Genomic DNA, 23,199 nt, shown 5'->3' with positions numbered 1-23,199 from the left:
ATAGATTTTGGCTTTAAAAGCAACGAAGGAAAAAGAAAAAAGAAAAAAAAACTTAAGTGGAGGAGGAGACTAAGCTGACAACAATGTCCGGAGACGGCTTAAAAACGGCTAAAACGCCAGCAAATTTCTGATCTGACCACAGAGCTATTCTCAACTTCTCTTACCTTTTTTTTTTTTTTTTTTTTTTTTCCTTTCTCTTCTTCTTCTTTTGGGTAAACAATTAAAAAAAACAAAAAACACAGAGAAGACGAAGAAGAAGAAGAAGATTTGCTTTTTTTTTGCGTGCTCTCAACTATAATCGGCGAGACAGAGAAAGATTTGATTTTCCCCTGTTCACGTGCATGTATTGGTTTCTTCTCTCTCTCTCTGTCTCTCGATCTATCTATCTACTTAGGCCTTTTCCTCTGTTCCAGTTCTCTAACCTCTTTGCTTACATTTCTCGAGAAACCCATTTCACCAATTCGACTCTTTCTCACGGTTTTTTTTTTTGGAATTTGGGAGATTTAGGGTTTTCTAATGGCGTTTTCCTTTAGGGTTTCCTTTGATTTGACGGATTCGCTTAAGTTCGTAGGAAGCTAATTCGTGGTGCCCTTTTTAATGTAAAGTTTCAATTTTTGTTTTTTGTATTGAACAGGGTGGAAATGGAAGTATCGGTGTTGAAGGCTCTTCTTGGAAGTATCTCGTCGTTTCTAAATCTGTCATCTTCCAAACATATTGATTTAGACCCATTTGATAAGTACTACAAGAGAGTTGAAGAGCTGTTGAGAGTGTTGGAGCCAATTGCAGATGCTGTTGTTAACTCTGATGATGTTGTTTTTGATGAGAAGAAACTTGTTAAGGCGTTTGAAGAATTGACTCAGGATGTTGATCAATCCATTGATCTTTTCAGGAGTTGGCAAGCTTTCTCCAGTAAAGTCTATTTTGTAAGTTTCTAACTCTCAGGTTGTTGTTTGAAAGCTGTATGGAGTTTGCTTTAGGCATTACAAACATTTGTATGTAGGTTGTATTTTGCTTTTAGCTTGAATCCCTCATGGTTTTTAGGATAAACACTAGTGACCATTGTGTTATTCTCCACTCCTTGCTTGAGCTTTGTTTACTGATATAATGTTTTGTTGATGATTAGCCTCTTATTATCTACGTCTAGGTTCTCCAAATTGAATCTTTGATACCGAAGATGCGAGAGACTATTGTGGATGCTTTCCAGTTTCTGATGTCTTCTAAGAATCATTTACCTGATGAGCTAAGCCCTGCTTCCCTTGAGGTACCTTCTCTTTTACATTTAGAAGATTCTTGTATTGATTTCCATGGTTTAGATCATGTGTACATACGTGGTGGTCTCTTCAGAACATTAGCTTTAGGTTTGGAAATTGAAAATGGGGATCAGTTTCTAAGTTTTATAGAAGAGATTGATCTTAATGATGCTGACTGCTTTGTGTGTTTCTACGTTAGCAATTGAATTGAGTTGCAGGAGATGCGAATGGTTAATTTACAAAATATTCATAATTGCAGCAATGTCTAGAGGAGATTAAGCATCTTAACTATGAAGAAATATCTTCCGTCATTGATGGTGCTCTGAGGGATCAGAGAGATGGTGTTGGACCAAGCCCTGAGATCTTGGTGAAAATCGGAGAGAACACTGGTCTGAGATCAAACCAGGAGATTTTGATAGAAGCTGTTGCTCTGGAGAGGCAGAAAGAGATGGCTGAACAGTCTGAGAATAATGCAGAAGTCGAGTTCCTTGACCAACTGATTGTTATTGTAAACCGCATGCACGAGCGTCTTCTTCTGATCAAACAGACTCAGACATCCAGTGTCGCCATTCTTGCTGACTTCTTTTGTCCTCTGTCGCTTGAAGTAATGACTGATCCAGTGATTGTGTCATCAGGACAGACATATGAAAAGGCCTTCATCAAGAGGTGGATTGATTTAGGTTTAAAAGTGTGTCCCAAGACTCGACAGACTCTGACTCATACGACTCTAATACCCAATTACACCGTGAAGGCCTTAATTGCTAACTGGTGTGAGACAAACGATGTCAAGCTGCCTGATCCCAATAAATCAACGAGTTTAAACGAGCTTTCTCCTCTTTTATCATGTACAGACTCCATTCCTAGCACGAACCCTGATGTTTATGCTCATAAGGTTAGCAACAAGTCACATGATTGGGATGCTTCTTCAAGTGAAATCGGGAAGCCCTCATTCTCAAGCCGAGCAATTGAAAGAGAAAGTGCTTCCTCTCCTTCACGTCCTGCTTCTGCCTTGGGGGCTTCTTCACCGGGGTTATCTGGAAATGGGTATGGATTGGACGCCAGGAGGGGATCATTAAATGATATCGAAGATAGATCTAATGATTCTCGAGAATTGAAGACAGATGCACCTGGTAGGTCATCTGTATCTTCAACTACACGAGGCTCAGTGGAAAATGGACAAACATCTGAGAACCACCATAATAGGTCCCCTTCTGCTGCTAGCACTGTTTCAAATGAGGACTTTCCAAGAGCAGATGCAAATGAGAATTCAGAAGAATCTGCTCATGCTACACCTTACAGCAGTGATGCTTCAGGAGAAATTAGATCAGGGCCTCTTGGGGCAACCACTTCAGCAGCTCCTCGGCGAGATTTCTCAGATTTTTCCCCAAAATTTATGGACAGACGTAACCGTGGTCAGTTTTGGCGACGTCCATCAGAGAGGCTTGGTTCAAGGATTGTTTCAGCACCTTCGAATGAGACAAGACGTGAACTTCTGGAGGTCGAAACCCAAGTTAAGAAATTGGTGGAGGAGTTAAAAAGCACTTCATTAGATATTCAGAGACAAGCAACCGCAGAACTAAGGTTGTTAGCGAAGCACAACATGGATAACCGTATAGTCATAGGGAACTCTGGGGCAATCATCTTATTAGTGGAACTACTTTACTCAAACGACTCAGCTACACAGGAAAACGCTGTTACCGCCCTTCTCAACTTGTCTATTAATGACAACAACAAAAGTGCAATTGCTGATGCTGGTGCGATCGAGCCGCTCATTCACGTGCTTCAAAATGGTAGTTCTGAAGCTAAGGAGAACTCAGCAGCAACCCTCTTTAGCCTCTCTGTGATAGAAGAAAACAAGATTAAGATCGGTCAGTCGGGTGCAATAGGGCCTCTTGTGGATCTACTCGGTAATGGTACCCCTCGGGGTAAGAAAGACGCTGCTACTGCATTGTTTAATCTATCGATACATCAAGAAAACAAGGCGACGATAGTGCAATCTGGTGCTGTAAGATATCTTATAGATCTTATGGACCCAGCAGCTGGGATGGTGGATAAGGCCGTTGCTGTTTTGGCAAATCTAGCTACAATCCCGGAAGGAAGAAACGCGATTGGTCAAGAAGGTGGGATCCCTCTTCTTGTTGAAGTCGTTGAGTTGGGTTCAGCTAGAGGGAAAGAAAACGCAGCAGCAGCTCTTCTTCAGTTATCAACCAATAGTGGCCGGTTCTGCAACATGGTTCTCCAAGAAGGAGCCGTTCCTCCACTTGTTGCTCTCTCACAGTCTGGTACTCCTAGAGCTAGAGAAAAGGTACAAACTTTATAATAATTTCATGTTCCTCTTGATTCACATTTTGTTTAAGCAGCTACTCTATATTCATGACTTTTGGATTGTTTTGAAAAGTTATTTATTTGGAGAATCTTGTAACTTGTCAGGCTCAGGCTTTGCTGAGTTACTTCAGAAACCAACGGCATGGAAACGCCGGGCGTGGCTGATGGATGATGATGAAGTTGTTGTTGATAATGATGATGATGATGATGATGATGATGATGCACAGATTCTGGTCCCTCAGTGCCTATTCTATGTTTTGTCTTCTTACCTAAGTAGTGATTTTGTACAAAAGAGGTTTCTTCTGCAAATAATTCCATACCCAAGATTTCTTTTTTTTTTTTTTTTTTGTTGGTTCTCTGTATTCTTTAATTTTCGATTGATTCTCAGAATAAGCTTTGATTTGGAATAGTTTTTTTTCCTAATTTTTCTTTTTCTGATTTTACATGTCTTTGAAGAAAACATTGTAGCTATGGATGTGACTGAGTGAGAATATTTTACCATTGATGGGCTAATTAGCAAATTTGCAGAAGATATCAAAATTATTCTTTTATATATCAAATGCTGAATACAAAATTTGAGCTGTAAAATGAGACAAATGAGACAAAAAATTATTAGAAGACTAGAGCAAGTAGGGGTAATGTGACTCCTGCCACCATCAGAATTTGCCTTACACTTGTTCTTTGTGCTCCGCTCTGCATTAATTACAATTCGATCTCAAACTTTTAGAAAAATCAAACCAAATAAAAACAGCAAAATGTGTACCTCTTTTAATCATATTACTATAAAATTAGTGAGTATTTTCATTTAATGAAACAAAAGTTACATGAAAATTAAGAAACTAATAATGCAAACAAAATATATTGTTTCCTTTTCAATGAACTATTACGAGACTAAATCTATCAAACGCAAATTATGGCTACTAAGTACTAACTAACATGTTAAATATGGTATCTAAAATATTCCATTTTTGCATTAATCAACCATTGATTAAGGTTAAATAATTCTTAAATTACCTGATCGTCGGCGGCGGTAGAGAAAGCATCGCTTGGTCCAGGACCAGGAGCTTCACCTGGTGGTGCAGGCGGGCTTAGAAGCTCCGAAGCTGGTCCAGGAGCCGGTGCGGTCATATGTTTCTTCGTCTTCTTCTTTTGTTTGCTCGGAGCTGGAGCCGAGACGTCTTCGGATGACGGTGCATCCACAGGAGCCGAAGGAGTATCAGCTTCCGGTGAAGGAGCCGGAGGAGAGATCTGAGGAGTAGAAGAAGCCTCAGGTGTAGGAGAAGGAGGAGACGTAACCGGCACATTAACTGAGGATTTAGGTGCCTCAACGGGCGGTTCTACCGGTGCATCCGAAGTGGGAGTGGACTCGGGGGTTGGAGCAGGTGGAGAAATGGCGGGAGATGTGGATTTAGGCTTATGATGAGGAGGAGATGTAGAAGGAGAATGGATCGGCGCTGTGGCCGGAGATTGGCCACCGACGACGCCGATGAAAACAATGCAGATCAATGCAACTGTTGAGAGCATTTTGGGATCCACAGTTTGTCAATTTGTTGAGAGAAATAAGGGAACTATAGAGAGAAAGAGTGAGTGACTCTGAGTGAAGAATGAAGATAATAATAACTTCACTTATGTGTTATCTTTTGCAAGTTAAATATATAGGAGAAAACTAAAGAGATCTTGACCGTTGATTTTATTTTAATAGACCCTACGGTGATTAGTAGCCGTTGGAGCAGAGTCTACAAAATTTGGAGTTAGGCCCAAGTCTGGCAATGGGCCCAATATTTTGTTGTTGTTTCTCAATTTTGGTTTTTCGATATATTTTGTTTTTTCACAACCAAGGCTACAAAGGATGGACAGCTGGGAAGGATTGGCATATTCCGGTGATGTTCCAATCGCAGCCACCGATTAAACAGCATTTTCTTTTCAGTGATATTCTTATTTTTGAGCTTTACTTTGTTTCCATTATCGTATAGTCTTTAGTATAAAATCCACTTTTGTACCGTTTCTTTTTGAAGTGGCGATCCCATTTGTAAAGACAATGACATATGGAAACTACCATCGAGAACGGCGTGTCGACAATGCCATTATTTTTTTCTTTTCTTGTGGTCCTGACGAAACAACTTATGGGTTGTACATAGGCACTTTTTCAAACAGTTTACAACTCATGCAATAATAAGCTTTATTGAAATTTGTTATATATATTTTCCATTTAACCCGTTTGTTAAAAAGACGCAGATAATTATGTTACAATTTAGGCCTTTTTCTGATAAAGGGTTTGCAAACAATTTAAGCAAATATATCTTAATAATACTATAATAGCGACTATTAGGATTTTTCCGAGTACTCACCTTCCCCATAGCGACTAATAGAAGAATATCGGCAGCTAATATGTCCACTCAAGATACAAGCTAAGCATCTGCCTAAAGCAAGTCTAATGTGTTATTGTAAGCTCATGTGTGTTTGGATTTCTTTGCGAAGTGATATAAATAGAAATGTTAAGAGATGTAATAGTGAGAAATATTTTGAGACAATTATCCTTTTACACTTTCATGAAATATTAGCCCATAATCTTTTGGTTCTTGGTGGCAATTTAAGTTCTTCTTTAGTTTTTCACATTCTTGCACAAAATGAACTATTTTAAAATATGTATTTTTTTTAATTCGTTAGCTTCAATTAATATTCTCTTGGATTCTCCTACAAAAAAAAAAAAAAAAAAAATCAAGGCCAGTAACCAATCATAGTTCCCGTATAAAGCTGATTTAGTCGACCCAAACCAAAATAAACATCTTTTTTTGTGTACAACCAAAGTAATCATTCTAAAGATAGCTAGTGTATTTTGGTTATTGGACTTCAAACATTATACAGTCTTCTAATAATACATTATGAGAAACCCAACTCTATATAATATTAAATTGATATAACCCAACTATATATATAGTTACAAATCTACTTTCTTGGTTGACTACATATAATTTGTGAGCCACATATTCTATATACAGATTATGTCCAAGATTTGGCTATCACCAACCACGTGTACGTTGGCAAATAATATATTCCCACACCATATATTCGATCGTGCTCACAAGTCACAAAGCCACCGACTTCGAGCATCATGGCTTGATGATGATCATTCACCGGCCCTTCAGAAAATGATGGGAATAAAAAATGAATTCGTTGTTTGATAAAATATAATTAAAAAAAAAACGAATTCATGTTTTCATATGTGAATTAGTAGTGTTTCATATAAAATTCATTTTTCTTATCTTGTTGTGGATAGTAGTGTTCATGTAATTCCAAACCAAAACCAAACATTGGATTGAGACACCCATACTTAAAAGCGTAGATTGAGATAAAATTGAATAACATTGGACCTCTCGAATAGGAATGAAGATAACATTAATCACTAAATCATTACAACTTCATTTCTTACAAAAACATATGATAATGTTTTATCTTATGAAACTCGGTAATTATTTTTAGCACTGAGCATTACACGCAAATAAATTTTTAATTAACCCATAAAAACGTTAAGAAAAAACGAAGCTGGATCAGTTATTGAACATACGACAAGTTTGGGTTATTTTCTCCAACGATCCAACTAAAACCCATAAATTATGAGTCTTTCTTTATTCAGGGAGCTTTCGCAGCGGTGGTGGTGGCGTCGGCAGGTGCGTCGCCTGAAGGAGTAGGAGCATCGGTGGTGCCACCACCTAGACCAGGCGTAGGCTCTTGATGGCCTTCAGCTCCATAAGCTTTCATCTTGTAATCTTCCAAAGTACCCGTAGCCATGTAAGGGCTATTGGTTGGTAAGTCGTTGTCTTTCACTTCTGGCCCAGTTTTCTTTTCCGTCGTTGTCGCCGGTGTCGTCGTCGTCGGTGGTGTTTTCTCAGCCTCCATTTTTGTGTATTGTTGTTGTTTGTTTCCTTTGTTTTTTTCTGCTTTTAGATTTGTTTTAGGATCTTAACTTGAGATGTCTCAGCTTTTTATTGAGCTTCTAAAAGTACACTGTGGCTCGTATGATTCCGACACGTTAACTACGCGGCTCCTCGAGATCTACGTGGCCTTGTGGGTAATTCTTAACTGAAGTCGGCTGTTGAGGTTATGGGCTTTTTAATGGACTTTTTAGTGGGCTCTTTTGATTAAGGAGAATAGTTAACAAGACTAGAATTTGGTGACACTGATCAAGTGACAACAATCTTGGGTATTGGAATGGAAAATAATGGCTAAAATATCAGAAAGATATATAGTATTAAAAGTATCATTTGAAGTATCAGAATAAGATACAGAGCATGTAAGACTATCCTCATCGGCACAATTATGTTGTTTCTTAGTTTGTTTCTTAGGGGTAGATAATATTAATTATTGAAACCTAAGCTAAGAAATGCAAGATTCGTTTCTTATTTTAGGATTGCAAGAAACGTCTCTTGCTGGACAAGTGTCACAAAATCAGTGGGTCGAGTTTTATTTGGGACGAAGGGGTTTAATTTTTTTTTTCATCTCTCTTTCACTTTCCTTTTTTCTCTTTTCTCTCTCTCTCTCTCTCTCTCTCGAGACTTTTCGCGATTTCAGCTTGAATCTCTTCTTCCTTCGATTCCGGAAACTGATTGCTTCTCTTCCAGTTGATTCCCACGGCTATTGGACTAGGATTTGGCCGCGATTTGGTTCCGGTGAAGCAGGGGGCATGTGATTCCGGTGGTGAGCGATCCGTCGAAACCCTAATATTTGGGGAAGATTCAAGCCATTCGATTTGTTCAGGTAATTGTTCTTGCATGTCTAGTAATTGTTATTTGTTTATTTGAAAATTGTCTCAATTTTAATTTAATTATGTCTTTTGTTTGTGAGACAATTTCGGTTGATCTGGGAAACTTAGATTAATTTTCGGTGAAGTGTTTGTAACACTTCTTAATCTCCTCATCTTATTATTCACTGATGAAGTTGTTGTTGGTGAATTTTGATTAATCTCTTTGTTAGATTCTCATAATAGGTTGAATTGGGTTTGTGTATCTGAAACCGATTGAATCAAAGTTTCTTCCTTTACGTTTTGGATGCCAAGGAGTTTTTCCCTTCTTACTACAACCCTAAGAAGAACAATCAGGTTGGGAAACCTAATCAATTTCTCTCTGCTGACGATTTTGCTACAGCCAAGAAGCAATCAGGTGAAGAATTTGAATCTGATGCCAAGAAGGATGATAATACCAGGAAGGTAAAAATAATTCTGTTTGTTGTTAAAGCTTTAAACTTTGGTTAAATGTGCTTGCTTTATATTCTGTTTTATTGATGTTTTTGTTATTACAGAGAAGAAACAATTATAGCCAAGGGAGGAGGAGGTTGACTGGGAGGATTTCTAAGGCTCAAAGATAGGATAGTATTAGAAGAACAGTGTATGTTTCTGACATTGACCAGAGTGTAAGTTTTTATTAGTACTCTCTGTTAAGGTTGTGTGGAACGGATTCTAGTTAAGTTGCATCAATGTATAACAAATCTGTTTTGTGATTTTAGGTGACTGAGGAGGGTCTTGCTGCCTTGTTTAGTAACTGTGGACAAGTAAGCTTTAAATTAATGTTTGTTATATATCTTTCAACTTAAAATATAGTATTTTTTAGGTTGTGTGACAAAAAGCTCTATAGGGATACTGATCAGAAGTTATACTAATCATTTTGGTTTCAGTTTTGAGTTTTGAATTGTTTTAGAGGCGGTCGCGTCGTATGATCTCTGGATATGGCACGCGTTTTTTGGGTCTCCAGGTACTTTTAACGATATCAATGTTCTTGATCGATCTCCTGTCTTTGATGATATACTTTATGGTCAAGCTCCACAAGTTACTTACTACGTTAACGGCAGAGAGTACAATTTGACTTACTATCTGACAGACGGTATTTATCCAAAATGGCCAACGTTTATTCAATCCATACCACTACCACAGACTCCAAAAGCATCTTTATTTGCTGACCGCCAAGAAAGCTACCGAAAAGATGTTGAGCGTGCGTTCGGTGTCCTACAAGCTAGATTCGCGGTCATTAAAAATCCATGTCTTTTATGGGATAAAGACCAAGTGGGATTGATTATGAGGGCGTGTATCATACTCCACAATATGATTGTCGAAAATGAACGAGATGGATACAGTCAAGCTGAGGTTTCTGATTTCCCACAAGCAGAGGGTGTGGATCTTTCATATTCTATCAATATGAATTCAAATATTAGCAACGTGTTGAATGGTCAAATAATAATCCGTGATAGAGAAGTGCATGACCAATTGAAACTTGATTTAATTGAACATTTGTGGACTAAATTTGGATATTAATTATGTTTCATGTTTTAATTAAATATGTTTCTATATTTTATTTCATGGTGTGTTTTATGTTTTTGTTTTTTAATGTTTTGTGTAATAATTTAAAATGTTGTATGTTATTTTATGTTTTTCTTAATAAAATATGTTTCTTTGATATATAAAATAATTTTGAATATTTTAAGATATTAATTATTATTTTACTATATTTATTATTAAGAAACCCTTAAATTTGGTTCTACCAATAATCAACAAAATTTTCCTTAACTCTTAGCAAAGTTTCTTCTCTTTTTTTTCTTATTAAATATGCCTTAAGAAACAACTAAGAAACTAAACCAATGAGGATAGTCTAAGCAAACTTACATCAAAAACACGTTAAAAGAAACGAAACAAGATCAGTTTATTGGACAAACTAAGCTACATTTTAGTGTTTATTGGCGATCCCACAAACCCATAACCAAGTTTTTTTCTTCCTTCACGGAACTCCCTGACGGTTGATGGCACCGGTGGAGGAAAGATCCGTCGATGCAGCACCTCCACCACGGCCAACGCCCCCTGAAGGAGTGGGAGCATCGGTGGCTCCACCTCCCATGCCGAGCTTAGGCTCTTGGTGGCCTTCGGCTCCGTAACCTTTCATCTTGTAATCTTCCAAGTTATCATAGTTCAAGTATGGGCTCTTGATAGACTCAACGTCGTTTTTAACTTCTTGCTCCGTCGTTGGTGGCTTTTTCTGATCTTCCATATTTGTTTCCCCGTTTGCTAATTCATGCCGCGGATGAGAGGTTTACACTCTTTGCTTATATGGAACACGTATGGCGCGTATGTTTCCGACGCGTGCTATAAACGTGGCAATTATGGAGCTCCTTGAGACCTACGTGGCTTTTATGTTAGACCATCCACAATGGAGGTGTTCGAAAAAATTATTCAACTGACTGCAATGAAGGTGTCGAAAAAAAGAAAAAATGATTAATTCTTGATGAAACAATTCAACAGTTTGAAACTGAAATTTTGGGCCCTACAAACACGTGAAAGCTCAAGTTTTGTTTTCTTTTTTCTGAAATTTTTTTTTGAGAGAGGGACATATATTGTATTTTTATTGGAGAGCGAAAGTTTCGAACATTTTTTTATTTTATCATTTAAAATTAATTATTATGTAGTAAATAACTCTTTTATAAAATAATTTTTATATTAAAATTCATCATTTTTTAAACTCTATAAATAGAGATTTGGTTTATTTTATTCCGACAAAAAAACCATAATTTTTACTATATTTTCCTAATTCTTTTCTAATAAATTTTTGTTTATTTCACTTTTTTTTTGAATGGATCCCAACAAATTCTACTAACTATCCTTTTTTATTTTTAAATTCTATTAATTATTATTATAAATGTATTGTTATCAAATTAAGTAAAAATAAAAATATAAAATGAAAATAATGGGATAAGGTGTTGAATTTTATTAAACAAAATTATTGGAAAAGTTAAAATTGATTTGAATATTGAATGATTAGATGGAAGAAAGAGAAAATGATGTAGAGTGTTAAAAGTTAATGTGTAGGATGTTGAATTTATAAACCATTGTACATGGTCTTATGATTCAATGGTCTTATGATTCATGTTTTCTTGAAGGAGGCTTATTTCACTCTTTTGGTAATGAATCGAGAAACCCAACACGAACCGAACTCTTAATAATGGGTCATTGGTAAAAGATTTTGCTCCATTAGCAAATAATGCTGATAAGTCCAAGTGTCCGACTGTCCGAGTAACATTTGCCATTTTCTTCACAAAATATATTAAATATATTTTTTTTTGAATAAAATGTAAAATTTATTTAAAAATATATATATTTTTACATCTAATGCAACTTATTATTTATATAATAAATAGCTTAATGTTTTTAAAAATTGTTACAACTTCTAAATATAACCTTTTGTTATACAAAATAACACAAAAATACAATATTGTTATATTATATATGTATGTATAATAATAATTTATACTAGAAATAAAAAGAGAGACGAGAGGTTGTTACTTCTCTCTTCGGTAAAGGAAAAACTTAGTAAGAGAAAAGGGAGAGTGGACGTCAGTAAAACTACTACTACCCATATATCTTCTTCTAAAACTAGTAGTATCCTACGGGAAATACTAAATAAACTAGGAGATGTCCCATCAACATTTTTATATTTTTATATTAACAATCAAATATAAAAATATAAAGGGTGGTTGTCTTTGTATCATTGAAACTAATAACAAAATTATTGGTCTTCACAAACTGAACGATTTAAAACCAAGATTAGAGCTGGAAGCATCGAATTAGTTGAACTAAAATAGTGAACGTGCGAGCCTCAAGATAGAAAGACTCTGGAAGGATATTAGAAAGCGATGAAAACTTGGCTTCTTCCTCTCTAGTAAACAAACGCAAATCCATATGGCACCACTACATGAGAAGAAGCTTCCCGTAATCAGGTTCTGCCCCCGCCTGGACAAGCTACGATCTAGACATGTAAAGCGATCTGTAAGGCAAAGGTTTGGCCGTCGCCATAGCAGCAACATTTCGCAACAGCCGTGGCCGAGATCTAAAGAGATTTGCCCTGTGTCAGATCCGGTTGAACCGCATAAGCTCCAACGCCGCCGTTTACCGATTCATCCTCGTCTCTCTGAGTGCTTCGGGTGCAAAGGCAAACACTTGGAGGGAAAAAGGTATTATTACTTTTGTCCCCTTTGCAATTTGGAATTCCACAGAGGCTGTCACGTGTTACCACAAAAGATGAAACACCCTCTTCACCTTTCTCACCCACTCACGCTTATTTCCCTGGATCCTAATTTTGATACCTCTAAGATACCTCAAGAATGGGGAGAATCGTCGTCGTCCTCAGAATCAGAAGGTTATTTTGGTGGTCGTGGGGGTCTTCTTCGTCGCCGTGCTCGTTTTTTTGGCCCTTTTTCTGATGATGATGATGATGATGAGGATGACGATGATGATGATGATGATGATGATAGTCCTGATGATGATGATGATGATGATGTTGCCTATTCATCAGATATATATTATGGAAAATGCAAATGTTGTCAGAAACGTTTCGAAGATATATACTATCATTGTTCTGTTTGCAACTTCAGCCTCAATTTCACTTGTACAATAAAGCCACCACCTCTCACTATCACCCACCCAAAGAGCCACAGCCACCCTCTCACTCTCTTTCCTAGACGATTTCCTTTGCCTTGTGATGTTTGTGGGTTACCTCTCAATGACGCTCATGATCCAGTTTACGCTTGTCTTCCTTGTAACTACATGGTTCACAGAACATGTATAAATTTACCTCGTGTCATTAAGATCACCCGCCACCAACACCGCCTGTCTCTCATTTCCTCTCTTCTTTCTGGTGATTTTTCTTGTGGAGTTTGTCGCAAAACCATTGACGTTAGCTACGGACATTATTCTTGCACTAAGGGATGTTGCTATGGTGCCCATTCTAAATGTGCGACGAATAAAAAAGTGTGGGACGGCAAAGATCTCGAAGATGTGCCTGAAGAAACAGAAGAAGTTATCGAGCCATTCAAAAGAATTGATGAGGAGACGATACAGCATTTCACTCATAAATGTCATCTAAAACTCCACGGGAAGGGTAGCCAACGCGGTGCAAAGAAGTTTTGTAAGGCTTGCTGCCTTCCAATATCGATTTATGATGCTTTCTACTGTTGTTTGGACTGCCACTTTGTTCTGCACGAAGCATGTACATGCCTTCCTCGCATACAACATCATCCACTACACAAGCATCCGCTTATCCTCAACAAAAGTGACCCCTCCCTCCATCAGCTTAGTGTAGGTGGTCATGATGTTGAAGGGATGTTTTCTTGCAGTGCTTGTTGCCGACATAGTTCGGGTTTCGTGTACAGTTGCGATGTAGAGTTTTGTAACTTTCAGCTAGACGTCAAGTGTGCTTTCGTTCCAGATACATCGATCCATGAGAGCCATCCTAATCACCCCATCTACATCAATTTGACCAAAGGAGAATGTATCGGTTGTAGTAATCCATGTTCACGTAAGTACCTAGAATGTGTGATCTGCGATTCCTTTTTGGGAGTTAAATGTGCTACTTTGCCAAGTGTAGCACACTACAAGCACGATAGCCATCCACTCACTCTTTGCTATGGAGAAAAGGGTACAACAAGTGGTCAATGCTGGTGTGAGATATGTGAATCAAAATTAGATGAAAGCGAGTGGTTCTATACATGTGACTCTTGTAGAGTCACTCAATAGTGAAATGCTTGTTGGGAATAGACATGTACATGAAACCTCAACATTTCCTCGGAAAAGAAGGAGAGATTGAAATTGCTCTTAACGATGGTAACACTCGACCGTTTTGCTCTAAATGTCATGTACGTTGTACTGACACTTCGGTATTCAAGTACCAAGATAATTTTTACTGTGATTTGTATTGTCTAATCTGCCTTATTACATATGGTGATCGGTAAAAAAAAAACATCGGATATCTTTTTATTTATTTTATTACGTGTAATATTTCGTGTGTTTTCATACTTACGTATTTGCTCTAAAACTTGGGTTGGCCTTCGCTCTCTTTCTTTAGAATCCTTTAGAGAGTAATTTCATCTCATCTTTTTTTTCCGATACGATATTATAATTCCGGTTAGTCCTGTCTTTTATCCCTTTGCAATTTCTTTTGTTTTCTCTAGATATGTTTGATTTTACTCATGAAAACCAGTTATCCTAGCAACCTTTAATTGTTCAGTCTCCGGTCTCCCCTTCTTCTTGTGGCCAAATTTTTTCTTTGGAAGGAGTGAATTCTATCTTCACTCTTCCTTTTATAGCTTTTAATATAGGTATAATTAGGTGAAGTTTCTTTTGATAAGTCAAGAAGTTGGAATGATTTATGTGAAAAATAAGAAGAAGCAATGCGACGATCAGGATGGCAACTCCTCAGGTGACTATGATGGAAAACAACCTATTCCTCCATGGACTCAGTTGTATCAGTACACATAAATTTTGAGTCGTTCCTAATATATATTATATAAACATTTGTAAATTTTGAATTTTTTAGAACAATCAAAATCCGATAAAAAAAACCATCAAATCGATAACAAATATTTACTAGGATGTCACATGATGCCAATAAATGACGTTGTTCCATTTGAATTTTACTACATTTTAACATGCGTTCTATCGCGAGACAATTTTTTGAAATAATCATTAAATAAAAATATATGTTTTATTTTATGTTTGTTTTAATATGTTTTGATTGATATTTAGATTTTATAATTTTATATAGATCATATTTTTTTGTGTATGACCGGTTAAGATTAGTGTAACACATTTCGTTAACTCATTTGAAATCAGACTAAAATATTTTGTATTAGTAGATCAACTTTAACCTGTTCTACAACATGATTCCACGGCCAGTCAGAAAATTTTAGATGCCCTAAACCAAAAAAAATTAAAAAAATTAAATACTATGTTTATTATTGTATATAAAAAAATTATTTTCATAATTTAGATTTTAAATCAACAAACCTAAATATGTTCTTTTTGCTTGCTCCCTTTTTTCATTTTTCTTTGTCTTTTTATGTTCATTTAATATTTTATATGAAAATAAATATTATATTGCCTAATCACTCGTTATTGTTTCAAAACTCTTCTAATATGAATTTTTTTTATTAGAGTTATAAATTTGTTTTTCTAAATAAAATTTTACTTTAAAACTCATTAACAACAAGTTTAGTTAACATTAATCTAATGATCATTCACCAACAATTAAAAATATGAGATAAATTTTGTGGAAAAGTGGGAAGCTCTCAGACCGTGTGCAGCTAAGCAAGTATGGTCTTCTTCGGTTTGGTTCAAAGGAGTGGTCCCAAAATATGCTTTCAACATGTGGGTTAGCCATCTCAATAGACTACCTACTCGGAATCGGCTCTTGGCTTGGGGGCAGATACAAGTGGATGTCTATTGTTTTTGCTCCATCCCCTCAGAGACACGGGATCATATTTTACTGGTGTGCGAATTCTCAGCACAAGTGTGGAGTTTGGTTTTCAGCAGAATTTGCCCCAGCTAGAGATTGTTTTGCTCCTGGACAGAACTTCTCTCATGGACTCGACGCTCTACTACAATTGCTCCCTCGCTGCTGCGAAAGCTCAATTCACAAGTAGTGGTCTATAATCTCTGGAGAAACCGAAACAATATCCTTCACAACGCCCGCAGGCTTGCCTCCCAGATCCTATTCTCATTCATCGACAGCGAGATAAGGCTTATAATCACTGCAAGAGGACCTAGACGACGCTGGCAACAACTCGTCTCACTTTGGTTTCGTTAAATCACCCAAATCACTTTCCTAACTCTATTGTAACCTTGTTTTAATTTTTTTTTGCCGAGGTTACTTTTTCTGTAGGAGATACTTTTGTATAGCCTATTCTTCATTTATATGAATTTTACATATTTAGCAAAAAAAAAAATTTGTGGAAAAAAAGAAGAAGAGGAGAGAATATTTTTCATAAACCTAATAAAACTTCATCTGTAAATTGGATATATCTACATAAATAATATATTGTTTTCTTATATAGAACTTGAACTTATTAATACTTTTTGTATGTGTAAAAAAAAAAATCTAATAAAAAAACTAAATATAGAAAGAAAGAAAAAAAAATTCTACATATATAAGGCTTAGAATTTTTGGGCTAAAATATGCTCCAAAAAAATTGATGCCCTAATCCTTGGCTTCGCTTGCTTGTCCTATGGGTCGGGCCTGCATGATTCACAAAACCCATAAGACTGCATGATTCACAAAAATTTTAAAAAGATTTAGCAAAGTAAAAGTATTTAGAATATTTAAATTAAGAATACTAATTTCTTTTCAAATTATTTTAAATATGTTTTCTGGATATTACAAAAATAACTTTAAATTTTGATATTTCTTCAAATAGAAAGGGTAAATTAACTTTACCAAATCTTTTTAAAATTTTTGTTATCCTCAACTTCTGTTACAATTAATAATGCCCAAAACCAGCGGGGGTGTCTTGTCGTGATTCTAATACAGAGCTTCAATGGAGCACAAAGAATTAGGAGCATCAATGAGAGAAGAATATTTTTGGGATTTCAGAGTTTGAATTGTAACTTATCTCTTATTAAACTCATAATATAAAGTAAGATTTTTCGTCCTAAACAATGCGGATCAAAAACCTAAACAAAAATAGATGATTTCGTAACTGTATAGCACCTATATAAAAAAAATAGATCACTTTATAACTGTTTAAATTTATAATACAATCTACATTAGAATTGTATAGATAAAATATTGTTAGGGGAAAAAAAGAAGTCAAAAACAGCATATCACAATTTTAATGAAATGAATCCCAATGTTTATGAAAATAATTCAAATTTTTACTAGTTTTGGACTTTTTGTTAATTCAACCATTGAAGAGAACATCTTTAAAATAACTACAAACATAATGTCCTTTTAACACATTAAGAAGTTTTTTAAATATATAATATATTCCTAATTAATAATAGAGATAATTGGCAGAATGATTACCATTTGGACTTAAATGTCTTTTTTTTTTGTCATCTGGATTTTATTGATAAGGAGGAAGGATACAAGTTGAAATTACAATAGCCGGCGGACTACTGAATGTCCCCAGAGTAATTTGGCCAAACGAGGGAAGCAAAGTCCCAAAAACACGGGGAAACTGATTAAAACAAACTCATAAGCAAACATCTAAAGATGAGCAAAAGTTTTGGAGAGAATGAAACCTAAACACTATAATTGAACAAAGGCACGAGAGACTCCAGCAAAGCTTCTCTATAGAACATTTAACGCCGGAAGCACCAATAAAGCCAGAAAGACCTCAACCGAAGCCAAACCAGAAGCAGACCAGACGCAAGCAAGATACCAACGCGACCAAAGACACAAATACAACTACCCAAACACCTCAACAACCAAACTAGGAGAGCAAGAAACCCTAGGGACAAAGAAAAACCTTGAAATCGACTGGAGACAAGCCACGCAAGATCAACTGTTCTTACACGCGGACCTTCGTCGACCCAATTTCAGCCACCTACAGATATAAAATTGGTGACATCCTCGCAAGAGAAGAACTAGAGAACGAATCCACTGCTTCGACTAAAACCTAACTCCAAAACTTCACAAGGAAACTCAAAGATAGGCTAGTAGGTGACTCAGCAACAAAATACCATCCAAATGGCTCACATCGAGAGCGAACCCAGAGAAACTCACAAACACAACCCAGCAAGAGGACTAGAAGCAGAGGTAGAGCAAAGATCCAAGATCAAATCCAAAAACCCGAGCCAAATCCAACAGTTCATGCCTAATGTACCACAAAGAACCTTAAAGGAACCCATGGCAACGCCATACAAACCCTAGAAAGACCTCTAAGAAAAGGAGCCTAAGACCCAACAAAACACTATACTAATCCCACAAACAACAACAACTAAAGCCACCATCAAGCAAACATGAGATATACCAAACACGCTTAACTTGGTGAGTTTGAGATCTTACAAGACAGAGAATCAAACCCACTTTCCTGTGATAAGAAACCCCTCGATTAAGCACCATCGAGCATCGAAACCGAATCAGATCTGGATCTTCAAAGAAAGGGAGAGACTTCACTGAACCAGCAAGAGAAGACAATCCAAGGCCAAACAAAGACAGAGACAAAGAGAAAAAGCAATTAAGCACAAAAGAGGCACAACGTCGGGGCAATAAAGCCACCGGACGTTGGGCAAAAGCAATAGCGGCGGTTTTGTTTTTTTAGAGAGGAGAGAGGTGGGAGAGAATTAGGGTTTTTTTTTTAACAAAAAAAAGTTATTATTAGCATAAATTCATTTAGACTTAAATGTCTATTACATTTGATTTGAGTAAAAAGTAAATTTTGATTTTTAATTTATATAATCACATTGATAATGTAAAACATAAAAAAAAAAAAAAAAAAAAAAAAACACAACTATGAAAAAAAACATTAAGTTCGAATCTAAAAGACAGGAAAGTTTTTAAAGGGAGACAAATGTCCCATAGAGAATCTACATTAGAAACTGAGAAGATGACTTAATGACGTGTAGTCACCTTTACTCATCTTTATCTCTCTCTCTTTTTGTCTCTCTCTCTCTCTCTGTTTCAGAATTCAAGTTCCCGCCGTCGACAGAGAGATGAGATCTTATGGCAAAGAGAAGAAGCAGCAGCTAGGGTTTCCTTACATTTTCATTGCGTTTTGCTTTCTTTTCGCCATCATTGGTTTCTCCTTCTTCATTCTTCTCTCTCAGGTCTTCTTTTGTTATCTTTCTCTCTTAATATTCTTCGATCGAGTTCCGTTGAAGCTCTTTCATAACTCTGTTTTATTTGCTACAGAGACATTACAGTGACATTCCAACACGAAGATCTGTAAACGAGGAAACTGAATCTTTAGATCATGGTTCTGTCCCTAACAACATTCCTTTTCAGGTCAGTTACTTCTCAAATATGTGACAATATCAAATAATAATAATAGATTCACAAGTATAGATGATTTTGGTACATGTTTTTGATTAGGTTTTAAGCTGGAATCCTCGAGTTTTTTACTTGAGGAATTTCGCAACTAAACAACAATGTGAAGCCATAGTCGATATGGCAAAGCCTAAGCTTAAGCCTTCTAAGCTTGCTTTAAGGAAAGGCGAAACGGCAGATACCACTCGAAACGTTAGAACCAGGTTTTAAGAAAAAACTTACATAAGATCAGTTCAGTGGCTAGCTAGAGAGCATTTGATCAATGAACATTTTTCAAATGCAGCACTGGAGTGTTCATCGGTGCTGATGAAGATGAGTCCGGGCTTTTAGATGCCATCGAAGAGAAAATTGCTTCAGCCACAAGAATCCCTAGTGATTATTACGAAGTAAGCAGATATATATTCCAAAACGTCCAAGAACATGTGTGGTTTTCTACTTATGAATAAGACCTTCCATGTGTTTTTTTTTCTTTCTCTAGTCATTCAACATCTTGAGGTATCAGCTTGGCCAGAAGTATGATTCACATTATGATGCTTTCAATCCAGCTGAGTATGGTCCTCAGATAAGCCAAAGGGTAAGTAAGCAACTTAATTTAGTTTCCCTGCTCCGGACTTCAAAACTACCATCTGTTGATCCTCCAATCAACCTGTGAATGCAGCTTGTGACTTTCTTATTGTTCTTATCAACTGTTGAAGAAGGTCGAGAGACAATGTTCCCATTCGAGGTAATCATTGTTTTGTTCTTTCGGTTTAACATGCTTAGGGTACTCTGGTTGTAAAACAAGATTGGTTTTGAGGAAGCAGAATGGGAGAAACATGAATGGAAGTTATGATTATGAGAAGTGTATTGGTCTGAAAGTAAAGCCGCGACAAGGCGACGCCATTTTCTTCTACAATTTGTTCCCAAACAAAACAATCGATCAGGTAAGTGTTTCAGACAATCAAGAAACCCCAATTTCAGACATAGAATGTTTGATCTTTCACAAAATATGGTTTTGTTGTTGCAGACATCTCTCCATGGAAGCTGTCCTGTTATTAAGGGTGAGAAATGGGTTGCCACCAAATGGATACGAGACCAAATTTATGATTGAAGACTTTGTACTTCTGATAAAAAAATTCATTTTCATTCATATTTACTTGTACAACAATAATGCCTAAAAGGTCCAAAGGAGATGATCTTGATAAGATATGAATAGAACAAAAAAAGAAAACAATCATTCAAAATAATAGAATCCTCTCAAAACTAACGAATCAGACCTCTTATACTGCTTTCACTGCATCTTTGAGCTTCCAGGTTTGTGTGTTATAGCTCACTTCATGCTGCTACAAAATCGAAGTGAGACTATTCAACACAAGATTACATACGAACCTGAATATTGTTAGGAAACATGCAGATTTGTCTTTGATTTGCCTTGTCCTGCTTCCGCATATGTCTCATAACCAGAGACAACAGCTTACTCAGGATCATAGTTTGTGCCAATCTTGATGTGGTGACTTTCCCCATCGTCTCAATAAGTATATACAACCAGATGCAGTGAATAAAGAAATGGCACCAAAAGCCATCATTGTTGAGTTCTCAATCTTGTTAGAGTACCCTCTCTGCAATATTAAGATCATTAAGGCGACTGAAACAGAGGAAAAATAGCTTAACAACAGTATTTTTTTATGGCACATACCTGTATTAAGCAAAACAAAATAGCTGCATTAGCTGGGACTTGAGAGAGGCTTATCATCCCGCCACGCAATTCATTTGGCACATACCTATAAATAAAGATTGCATTCCATTACCAACCGAGGAGAACGATTCTTCTACTAACAAAGAATGTGTTTTCAAAATGATCTGAAAAATGTGAACTAGTCTATGTACATAAGAGCATTACATTGTTCTTAGTCTTGCAAGCAATGGCAGGGCAAGTCCAGCACAGCCATGAAATAAGCAGAAAAGTACTACTAAGATTCGGATTTCCTGCAGGATACGGTTTTTAATGTGTGAGAGAGGCCTTCCATAAGAAGCAACAAGTATTTACTGAAACTAGCAAATAAGTTACCTGATAATCATAGGCTACAATAGAAAACACAATCCCAAGTATTGCATATATGTACACTAAGCAATCTTCAAGACGTAGCAATGATTGTCCACTCATAAGCCATGGGAATACTGTACTCCCAAGCATTCTTGAACCCAAGAAACATGGATATATTAATCCTAGATTTACTTCTCGCCCATCAGCCTGACCCAACATAACATACTTTTTAATATAAGAAAGGAAAAGATCATTGCATTTTCGAAGAAATAATTATCTCGTCTAAAATGATAATGGATCAATAGAAAGCTTGATCATACCACGATGGTTGGTGCCCAAAGAATCCAAAAGACTGCAGTGGAAAACTGGAGGCAGGCTTGTGCAGTTCCCAGGAACCATATTCTTTTATCTGATTCAAATTGACAAGCAAACTTAACTTAAACTCTGAATTTTTGTTACAAGTTTAATTTAAATATGTGAATTGAAATGGAGAAACCCTTACCACCAAGAACATATGCATAGAAAGCTACAGAATAATCCCTAAATGGGAGGGTCTTCAAAGGCTCTTTCGCAGTCTGGACAATACAAACAATGGCCACAACAGACAATAACAAAGACGCCATAGCAGACGATGCAATACCATGCTGAACATTTTCATCTACAAGCCAATTTGCTAGAACTTGACCTCCTAGTAAAGATGCAGACTCAAGGAAAGTCATCAACCAGAATGTTTCATTTAACGAGTCATTCCTCTGACTTTGCTACAAAGGTACAAGACACACATAACAATAACATTACTAAAAAAATCATAACTTTGTGTTCTCTAATGATAAAAAAACTCAAATGCTGAGGCGAATCAATTACCTTTTCATGTTCCACAACTAGCCAAGTCTCAAACCCAAACGAATATACAAGACCAGCAAGAGAGAGACAAATATTTGCAAACCAAGCACTAGGACTCATTGTAACCCTCTTCCACACACCAACAACGAAGTGCAATACACAAAAGAGTAGACAAATTCTCTTCTGACCCCTACAAAAGTTTCGCTATTATCAATACCGAGCACCATTGGATTTTTTATTTTTAAGGTTAGCTATGATCAACATTGTAGTAAAAAGCTACTTACATGAGATCAGAAATCACACCAAGTAAAGGACCGAGAACAAGAGCAGTCGAATAGGCAACACAGAGATAAAAAACCATTGATTCCTTACTTAAACCATAAGATGATAACACCAATTCTCCATACACAGACCATAAACCTTCCATCACTGTAAAAATCCAAATTTGTAGCAAAGGATCCACTTTAGATTGAAGAGAAAAGGCAAAAAAAAAAAAAATGAAAGCTTTATGAAGAAAGAGATAAAATTGTGAAGACCCATTTGTAGATATACCTGAAGATAGAGTGTAGATAGCTAGAAACCATCTCTGGAACCGAGCGAAAGAAGAGGAAACAGAATGATCAAAGGTACCAAAAGTTCTGTTCTTAGCCAAGTAAGGAAACAGAAGTATCGATAAAAATGTGGAAACGAAGAAGAAGACGAAGAAACTTGAGCTTGGTTCCCAGATAATAGTCTCAATTACGACACCCATCGATTCCAAAATTTCACACCGGTAAAGTCGCCGGAGAATGAAAACAAAAACGTCGGAGAAGAGAGTGGGATTTGAGATCTTGCTGATGATAATAAAACTCATAAAGTTTAACAAATAGGCCCAACACATATGCAACCAAAAAGGCCTTAAGGCCCAATAAGTGAAAAGTCGAATTATCTAGAATAAAAAAAAAAAAAAATACACGCGTTAGGT

At 36.5% G+C, this 23,199-nt stretch overlaps 7 protein-coding genes and 1 long non-coding RNA gene across 11 annotated transcripts; 4 read left to right on the top strand and 4 right to left on the bottom strand.

Annotated features, from left to right (window-relative positions):
- The first annotated feature begins 9 nt into the window (after positions 1-9).
- On the top strand, positions 10-4,088 carry LOC104751950 (U-box domain-containing protein 4). The gene is made up of 5 exons (XM_010474011.3): positions 10-343; positions 635-923; positions 1,145-1,261; positions 1,510-3,555; positions 3,681-4,088. Coding segments are annotated over exons 1-5 (2,514 nt in total). The 5' UTR covers positions 10-341; the 3' UTR covers positions 3,741-4,088.
- A 19-nt stretch (positions 4,089-4,107) lies between these two features.
- LOC104751949 (lysine-rich arabinogalactan protein 17) lies at positions 4,108-5,205 on the bottom strand. The gene is made up of 2 exons (XM_010474010.2): positions 4,590-5,205; positions 4,108-4,268 (listed from the first exon to the last, which is right to left on the bottom strand). Exons 1-2 carry the CDS (start codon positions 5,097-5,099, stop codon positions 4,188-4,190), a joined length of 591 nt encoding a protein of 196 aa, XP_010472312.2. The 5' UTR covers positions 5,100-5,205; the 3' UTR covers positions 4,108-4,187.
- Positions 5,206-6,954: 1,749 nt separating this feature from the next.
- LOC104713754 (uncharacterized) lies at positions 6,955-7,548 on the bottom strand. The gene has a single exon (XM_010430954.3). It carries the CDS (start codon positions 7,470-7,472, stop codon positions 7,206-7,208), a length of 267 nt encoding a protein of 88 aa, XP_010429256.2. The 5' UTR covers positions 7,473-7,548; the 3' UTR covers positions 6,955-7,205.
- Positions 7,549-7,773: 225 nt separating this feature from the next.
- LOC147925950 (uncharacterized) lies at positions 7,774-10,027 on the top strand. Of its 4 annotated transcripts, XR_015585091.1 has the most exons (6): positions 7,779-8,330; positions 8,717-8,778; positions 8,871-8,981; positions 9,075-9,119; positions 9,243-9,319; positions 9,446-10,027. It is a non-coding gene; the product is annotated as an uncharacterized LOC147925950 (long non-coding RNA). The 4 variants fall into 4 exon arrangements; XR_015585092.1 differs by having other exon boundaries at positions 7,774-8,330; positions 8,560-8,778; positions 9,243-10,027; XR_015585093.1 differs by having other exon boundaries at positions 7,774-8,330; positions 8,547-8,778; positions 9,243-10,027.
- Positions 10,028-10,106: 79 nt separating this feature from the next.
- LOC109129406 (uncharacterized) lies at positions 10,107-10,668 on the bottom strand. Its single transcript, XM_019237556.2, has one exon. The coding sequence runs from the start codon at positions 10,601-10,603 to the stop codon at positions 10,337-10,339; it is 267 nt and encodes an 88-aa protein (XP_019093101.2). The 5' UTR covers positions 10,604-10,668; the 3' UTR covers positions 10,107-10,336.
- A 1,455-nt stretch (positions 10,669-12,123) lies between these two features.
- Positions 12,124-14,419, top strand: LOC104751947 (uncharacterized). Its single transcript, XM_010474008.3, is given in 2 exon segments — positions 12,124-14,116; positions 14,119-14,419. Coding segments are annotated over 2 exon segments (2,046 nt in total). The 5' UTR covers positions 12,124-12,288; the 3' UTR covers positions 14,337-14,419.
- Positions 14,420-18,874: 4,455 nt separating this feature from the next.
- P4H13 (2-oxoglutarate (2OG) and Fe(II)-dependent oxygenase superfamily protein) lies at positions 18,875-20,615 on the top strand. The gene is made up of 8 exons (XM_010474006.3): positions 18,875-19,149; positions 19,235-19,327; positions 19,415-19,572; positions 19,653-19,755; positions 19,848-19,943; positions 20,028-20,093; positions 20,173-20,292; positions 20,376-20,615. Exons 1-8 carry the CDS (start codon positions 19,036-19,038, stop codon positions 20,457-20,459), a joined length of 834 nt encoding a protein of 277 aa, XP_010472308.2. The 5' UTR covers positions 18,875-19,035; the 3' UTR covers positions 20,460-20,615.
- LOC104751946 (uncharacterized) lies at positions 20,471-23,081 on the bottom strand. Its single transcript, XM_010474007.2, has 9 exons — positions 22,788-23,081; positions 22,520-22,664; positions 22,257-22,425; positions 21,895-22,153; positions 21,713-21,801; positions 21,417-21,599; positions 21,249-21,334; positions 21,045-21,129; positions 20,471-20,967 (listed from the first exon to the last, which is right to left on the bottom strand). Exons 1-9 carry the CDS (start codon positions 22,984-22,986, stop codon positions 20,833-20,835), a joined length of 1,350 nt encoding a protein of 449 aa, XP_010472309.1. The 5' UTR covers positions 22,987-23,081; the 3' UTR covers positions 20,471-20,832.
- Positions 23,082-23,199: the final 118 nt, after the last annotated feature.

Source organism: Camelina sativa, chromosome 16 (assembly GCF_030686135.1).
Source record: "Camelina sativa cultivar CO46 ecotype springtype chromosome 16, ASM3068613v1".
In the NCBI taxonomy this organism is placed as follows: Eukaryota; Viridiplantae; Streptophyta; class Magnoliopsida; order Brassicales; family Brassicaceae; genus Camelina; species Camelina sativa.
This window is presented reverse-complemented; position numbering and strand designations above follow the sequence as displayed.